Source organism: Coenobita brevimanus, chromosome 55 (assembly GCF_032717465.1).
Source record: "Coenobita brevimanus isolate Jiangsu-jjx chromosome 55, ASM3271746v2, whole genome shotgun sequence".
NCBI lineage: Eukaryota > Metazoa > Arthropoda > Malacostraca > Decapoda > Coenobitidae > Coenobita > Coenobita brevimanus.
Genome location: NC_137008.1, coordinates 57,719,206 through 57,727,174, shown reverse-complemented (window position 1 = coordinate 57,727,174; position 7,969 = coordinate 57,719,206). Strand labels below are relative to the sequence as shown.

The following is a 7,969-nucleotide window of genomic DNA, read 5'->3' as shown; positions in this document are numbered from 1 at the left end:
CCTGAACACTAACACTAACTTCCTAAATCACTGCAGTCACTATGATCAGTTATTCTTACTACTGTATATGAAATTGGATCTGTCTCACAACGTATGTCAGTTATGATGTAGGAATGCGTCTCCTTAGTTACAAACGAAGTCGACTCTTCAGTCTGATTACACCTAACCATCAAATTAACTACAAGGGGTTCAGGATTTTCGTTAGGTTTGAACAAATGCGCCGTAGAAGTTATCTTCCTTTGAACCAACCAACCCATCTGTCTGCCTCTGAACCAACTAGCCCATCTATCAGTCTATCCATCCACCCTATATACCTGCCCACCTACCTGCCTACCAACCATCTAAATCCCCCTTCTTCCCCCCATTCCCTAGACACCCGCTGGGAGTCACTGGCGGCTGGTGTGCGAAGACTTCCAGGTGCGACGGTCCAGGGAGTGCCGCCGTGACCACCTAGCCATACGGGTTAATGACGGACTTTGGGCAAGGTGAGATGTGCGGTATGGTGGAGGGTCGTATGGTGAGAAATGGTGTAGTGTGGTGTGTGGTGAGAATTGAGGTACGGCGAGATGCTGTGCAATATGTGGAGTAGTGTGATGCAGCGAGAAATGAAGTGTGGTGTGGTGTGGTGGGAAATGATGTGTAGTGTGGTAAGAAGGAAGGTGTGATGGGGTGCACATGGTGAGAAGCTAGGTATGGTGGGGTGCAGTGTGGTGAGACGTGAGGTGAGGCGACAAGGAAGTGTTAAGGCTTCCACGTGAGGGCTTCAGGGGGTGTTGCAGTGGATCTGAGAGTTTCATCAGGTAAGGGCAGGCCAAGATGAAATGTCGTGTTGTGTTGCGAGATGGGGTGTGGTGTGGTGAGATGTGGGGTGTGGTATGGTGTGGTAAGAGGTGAAGTGTGGTGATCTGATGTGGTGTGGTTAGAGGTGGTGTGGTGGAGTCGTGTGTTAAGAGGTGTGGTGTTGAGGTATGGTGAGAAGTGAGGTGTTGTATGGTATGGAAAGAGGTGAGGTGCAGTGAGTGTGATATGTATGTAGTGGAGTAGTGTGGTAAGAGATGTGGTGGAGTGGTGTGGTAAGAGGTGTTTTGGAGTGGTGTGGTAAGAGGTGAGATGTGGAGTTGTGTGGTAAGAGGTGAGATGTGGAGTTGGGTGGTGAAAGGAAAGGTGTGGTTAGGTGAGGTATGGTGGTGTGGTGTTAGTGGAGAAGTGTTGGTGGAGTGGTGTTGTAAGGAGTAAGGGGTGTGATGAAAGGTAAGTTGTGGTATTGTGGAGTGGTGTGGTTTGGTGAGGTAAGAAGTGAGATGGAGCGAAATTATATGAGGCAAGGAAAGAAATGAGGTGGAGTGAAATTATGTGAGGCAAGGAAAGAAGTGTGATGAGAAATTAGGTGGTATCTGTGAAGTGTGGAGTGGTGAGGTGAAATAAGGAGAGGTTAAGTGGAATGAGGTAAAAAAAAAAAAAAAAAAAAAAAGTGAAGTGAAAAGTAATAAGTGCTTGGACATGTCAGAATGAACTGAGTGCATGAATAACCATACTAAACCCTCCCCCAACCTTCAGACACTGCAGCATTCACGAACCTACATTGGCACTGACATCCTTCCAGTGAATGAGCGATTATGTTTAAATGAATGAGTAAGTGTGACTAAGTGTAAGTGGGTAACCATCCTAAATCCTCCCTCCAACCCTCAGATACTGTAGAGATAACAGACCTATACTGGTACGAACCACCTCCTTGTGAGTGAATTAAAGCAGTAAGTGTGACTGAGTGAGTCAGTGATAATGAATGATGATCACAACCCCTCCTTCTAACTCTTAGATACTGTGGTGACCATGGACCTATCCTGGCTCTGACTTCCTCCCACTCGGCCTCGGTTGACGTGGTACTCTCAGCCCTCAGGAACACCTCTGCTCGTGTGCAGTGCTCTTGGCAAACTTCCAGTGGTGAGTGTCAATAACTTACTCATTATTTATTCATTCAACCCTTTAGTATCATGTCATCTTATTTTACTCTGGCAACTGGCAGACAATATTATCCATTTGGAGATTTATAAGGAAGTATATGACCAAGCTCTACAGTACGAGTAAATGAACCCTCCACTACTCTGCTATATTATATTATTTTCACTACAGCCAGACGACTGTACTCAGCTCCGAGAGGAGGATCTCTCGTAGTGAATGGTCGAACTTGCTTTTCATGCTTTTCCCAAAATTATCCCCTCAATGAAATACACTCATAATTTTTTATGCCAACATCAGACAATATTACTCAGCTCAGAGAAAGCCACTACACCACATAGATTAAAAACTGTCTGGATTACTGAAAACTTTGAACTGTATTCTAGCTCCACCCAAACAACTTTATGCATCTCCGAAAATCCATCCCAGTCAAGTCCCAGTCAAGAACATCCACCGTCTTCACCTAGTCACATTTCTATATTACATTCATACATTTCACTGATTTTATCATGTGAAATACAAGCATCTCACTCATACTTTATCCATCAGATCACTTGAACTCCATTCACTCGAACTTTAAGATACACCTCACACTTCCCTATCATTCAGAATAGTTATACTTTCCTCACTCATGGATGTCACTTATATCTCACACAGTCATACTTCACCTGAGCAGCAGTGTAAACACAAATACCTTTTGCCTTTCAGCTGGCAACAACCATCTGTACCGAGACTTTGACAAATACTGGAGTTATAACATCACCCATGCCACCACAGCAACTACAACCACAACCACAACTCTACCACCCTTAGCACAAGCTTCCAGGTATGAGTATTTTCTTACTGTGTATGACTACTGTATACACATTTTTAATATATTACTGGGAAGCATTGGTTAACACTGAACCTGGGAGTTATAAGTCACAAGTTCACAGCTGATGGCACAAAGAAACCTGAGGAAATGGAAATTATGTGAACTGAGGTATACTGTAGTGTACTGAATTTATCTCCAGCTAGAATGGAAGCTTGTCTTAAAGGGTAATATGACTAAGTGCGACTGTAGGTTTGCAGTCAGTTATGAAAATCATTAAACTGGCTGCCAGCAGCAAAATAAGAACCCAGTGTAAACAGAACACTTTCTTGAACTATGATTTTGTCACACACATCAAGTATATAAAATCCCCAGCTAAGGATAAAATGAAAAGAATGATTTCCCTTATGATACACTTCCTAGCAAGCTGATGATGAAGTTTTCTCGCAGCCACTGATATTTTTTAGTGTGACAAAGAAGCAGACTGCAATATTCTGAAAACCTTCAGTCAAGCAAACTGTCTACCTTGGTAAAGAATATCTTTCAAAAATAAAGATTATAAATCAAAAGCCTACATCAAAGTGACCCATATTGCACGTTACCTTGCTAACACTGCATTTAGGATTATTCATATACAGTCCCTTACATCATACTGCAACTACTGTATGAAGACAGTACTGTGCTCAATACGATTATGCACTTAGGTAGAGTAACTAAGATGAACAAGCAGGAAAATTAATGCAGTTGTGTTTATGTGGATCAGTTAACTGATGTCAGAGTGTGGTGGATAATTTATACTATGCCCTGCCCTTTACAGCTGGGGATGTGAGGACTACCGTCACCTGACCACTGACCACACCATGTGCAAACCCACACCATCGACATGTGCCATCTATCGCAATGGTGTGACAATAGAGGACCAAGCACTTATAATCGCAGCTCATAACAAGTACCGTGCTAAGGTGGCCCGTGGAGAAGAGACAAAAGGTCTACCTGGCCCTCAGTACTCAGCAGCGGACATGCAGCAACTGGCCTGGAATGAAGAGCTGGCCAGGGTTGCACAAGCTTGGGCTTCTGCCTGCCCGGATGACCATGACTGCCATGACTGTCGCAAAATACTATCGCGTAAGACCCAGTACTCTTTCCTTTAACTCTCTGAAGACATCTATCTATCTATCTATAGCCCGACGCCCTAATCCCGCAAAGGGTGGCCGCAGACAAAACGCCTCCAAGTCACTCTGTCACCCACCATTTGACTCCCCTCCCCCCAACTCACCCCCCCCTCCCTCATATACCTCTGAACTCCATCCCTCCACCTCATCCTCGGTCTGCCTCTCCCTCTCCCTCCCTCCACCTCACCTACATACACCCTCTTAGTCAGTCTTTCATTCTTCATTCTCTCCACATGTCCAAACCACCTCAGTGTATTTCTCCTAATCTTTTCAATCACATCCACATCTACCCCACAACGTTCCTTCACTTATTCATTCGTCAACCTGTCCCTCCACGTCACTCCACATGCTCCTCTCAAGTAACTCATTTCCACTGCTCTCACTCTTGACTTGCTCCCCTCTTGCAAGGTCCACGCCTCGCTTCCATACGTCAGGGTAGGGATCACAATACCATCATGCAGTGACTTCTTAACTTCCATACTCACCTCCCTATTTCTCATCACTGCTTTCAGTGTACCAACAACCTTTCTTCCCTGCTGTACCCTTTCACGTACTTCATCCCCCAAAGTTCCATCCTTACTCATCACACTACCCAAGTACTTGAATGCACTCACATTCTCCATATCCTCACCATCCAATCTCACTGCACACTCTGTGACTTCATTCCTCTCAAACACCATAACTTTACTTTTGTTTACATTAACTTTCAGCTTCCTCCTCCTACACACTGTCCCAAATTCATTCACCAAACCTTGCAACTCCCATTCATCTTCACTCAACAATACTGTATCATCAGCAAACAGCAACACCGGAAGCTTCCAAATCTCACCCTCATTCATTAGGGCCACCCCCACATCCACTGCCCTACCTTGCACCTCCTTTACAACCCCATCCATATATATATTAAACAGCCATGGAGACATCACACACCCCTGTTTCAGTCCCACACTGAGATCAAAGAACTCACTCAGCTCACCATCCACTCGCACCGTAGCCCTAGCTCCCTCGTACATACTCTTCACAGCACTCAACAGTTTCCCCTCCACTCCATATATTCTCAATACCTTCCACATACCTTGCCTATCTATTCTGTCATAAGCTTTCTCCAAGTTCATGAAGGCAGCATACACTTTCCTTCCCTTCTCTAGATACTTCTCCACTAAACATCTTAGAACAAATATCTGATCTACACACCCTTTTCCCTTCCTAAATCCCCCTTGTTCTTCTCCAACTAGCTCCTCTGTCATATGCCTAACCCTATCAATGAGTATTCTACCATATATTTTACCAGTCACACTAAGAAGGCAAATACCCCTATGGTTACCACATACTTCTCTCTCCCCTTTTCCTTTGTACAGAGGAACAATTATACCTGATTTCCAGTCCTCTGGAACCCTTCCCTCTTCCCAAGCCAATCTACACAACTTCCATATCCACTCCACAACAATCTCACCCCCATACCTAAGCATTTCACCACACACTCCATCAATTCCTGGGGCCTTTCCCAGCTTAATCTTCTTCATCGCTTCCACTACTTCCAACCTACTGATCTCTTCCTCCCTCCTCTCATCTCTTCTTCTCCCAGCCATTCCCCAACCATTTATACTCACACTGCTCTCACTCCCTACATTCAACAAATCCTCAAAGTGCTCCTTCCATCTCCTCAATTTCTCTCTCTTCTCCACCAACAATCTATTATTCCTATCTTTCACTCCCCTACTATTTCCCCTTTCACACTGCCTTACTTTCTTTACCTCCTTCCAAAACAATTTCTTACTCTCCCTCCATTTCACACTCAGATAAGACATAAGTTGGTAAAATTTAAAATCTCTCAAACTTTGGTACATTGTCCGTAACCAGCATAATACGCACTTGCCTGATTTATTATCGCTTTTGCAAACTGACCAAATTTCAGGCAACTAGCGCAAAAAATTTCCTATAGAAAAATAAAAATGAAGTTCAGCATAGTATACTGTACTGTACTGTACTGTGTATGAGAAAAAAAGAGCAGATTATAAGAGCGTAAATACTGTGACTACTGTATGTTGCGATGTTCAGGAGTAACCATAATGTTACCTGTTACATCAGCATGTTACGATCTGTGTTGGGAGGGAGGGGGGGGGATGAAGCTAGCTCACTGTAATTGTCATTTTACTACTGTCACCACCACAGGGAATTACTATGTGGGCCAAAACATCTTCTATGAATGGAGCAGCAGTAATGGAGGGTCAGTGTGGGAAACAGCCATCAGACTCTGGTACGAGGAGGTCGAGTATGTTCCTAACTACCTTGTTAAAGACTTCAGGTGAGTTCTCAGATAAGGTTATAATTTTTCATTCTGAACATGCTGTATATACCAGTACATCTCAGTGTAAAAATATGTCTGTGATAATACTGAAATGTATGTAACATTTTGATCCTCAGTAACTCAACAAACATTAATCTTGTGTGTGCATGTACAGATCAATGGACCATGCTGTAATTGGTCACTACACTCAGTTGGTTTGGGCCACCACACGTGAGATTGGTTGTGGTGCAGCATATCATGATTGCACCAAGGTCTTCAAGGGGCGCTCATGGAAGCTCAAGTGCAAAATATATGTATGCAACTATGGCCCAACGTAAGTCATCAGTCAGTGTTAAGGGATTGCATATATTTATGGTACTGTACTTTAAACTGAATTCATTTAAGATGCAATACAGAAAGGTAATCCTCATTTTTGTTATTAATAAATGAAATGAATGCCAGGAAAATACTGCTTTTTGTGAACATGAAAGATTATCTTAAATATTGTACAATACTTCATATTATAGTGCAAACTATAGTATCAAACTGTATATAATAATGTAGTGGTGAGGTGCATTTACATCTAAATGTAGTAAAACAAAGGTTCATAAGTAACTTCAAAAAATATGTTAATTGAATTTATATCCTTAGTATGAGTTATTCTAGTCACAATGCTTCATCCATTCAGCGCGCGCACACGCGCGCACACACACACACAAAATCCCTTCTGAGATAAAAACTCACTGTAAGGTTTAGACAAGCAATGCATCAAGCACTCATTAACCTCACTGTGACTGTGATACACTATTTTCATCATTCTAAACTCTTACCAGTAAACAGTACTGTACATCATTTACATTCATTCCCAAATCCTCTGTAAATCATTTCGTTCTGACACTTTGGTTCTGCTGTCCTTTACAGCTGAAAGTCATTTCTGAATTACTGCTCTGAGAATATACGCTTAAAAACTCCTGTTTCAAACTTAAGAATGATACTTGAGGAAATCACAGTGACAATAGGAAGTTATGAATTTTTTCTCTTGCATGAAGCTGAACACATAGCTAATGATGTGTGTGTACTGCATTCCATCCTGAATGACATTTAATATATATTTTTTTCCAGTGGCAACTTCCTGAAGAAGCCAATGTACACCATAGGTCCACCTGCCTCCTCCTGTCCTGATGACTCTCATCCCTCTACTGAGTATTCAGGCCTCTGCAACTCCCATTAACTCACCTCCTCATATGCATCACTCAACCTTGGATCCACCTCTACTTTACCCTAGCATTAAACCCACCTTAAGCTTTACTTTATGTGTGCTAAGACAATATATGTATTGGTGCTAAATGCGACTCCATCAACACAAACTCATCACTGACATGAGAGAAAGACAATTAAAACAGAAATTTCCACCACTACTGAAATTTGCCATGGTTATAAGTATACATGTATATATTTCCTGTTAGGAAGTGAAGTTGCAGTGGTCACCTTATCTTTTCATTGTGAAGTAAAATACAGTACAGTGTCCAGTTCACATACACACAAGTGAAGTTCCCACTCCAGTCGAATTTACTGACAATACAGTGTAAGACTGAAACTTCAGATATAATACACTGCTCACAACAGAGGATGAACTTTGAGTGCCAGTTCTTATTTGAAAGAATGTTGATGTAAGCATGGACAAAGTGTAAGCTGCTTGTTTACACAGCAGTGGGCAGGATTACTGTACAGCACTGGAGTGTA

General features: G+C 42.6%; 1 protein-coding gene across 1 annotated transcript in view; it reads left to right on the top strand.

The window, feature by feature from the left end:
- Positions 1-7,961, top strand: part of LOC145401335 (uncharacterized) — a 52,957-nt gene extending 44,996 nt beyond the window's left edge. The window contains exons 8-14 of the mRNA XM_080273660.1: positions 373-485; positions 1,817-1,941; positions 2,665-2,782; positions 3,585-3,892; positions 6,112-6,244; positions 6,402-6,560; positions 7,349-7,961. Of these exons, the coding sequence (XP_080129786.1) occupies positions 373-485; positions 1,817-1,941; positions 2,665-2,782; positions 3,585-3,892; positions 6,112-6,244; positions 6,402-6,560; positions 7,349-7,457 (1,065 nt within the window). The 3' untranslated portion in view covers positions 7,458-7,961. The remainder of the gene's footprint in view (positions 1-372; positions 486-1,816; positions 1,942-2,664; positions 2,783-3,584; positions 3,893-6,111; positions 6,245-6,401; positions 6,561-7,348) is intronic.
- Positions 7,962-7,969: the final 8 nt, after the last annotated feature.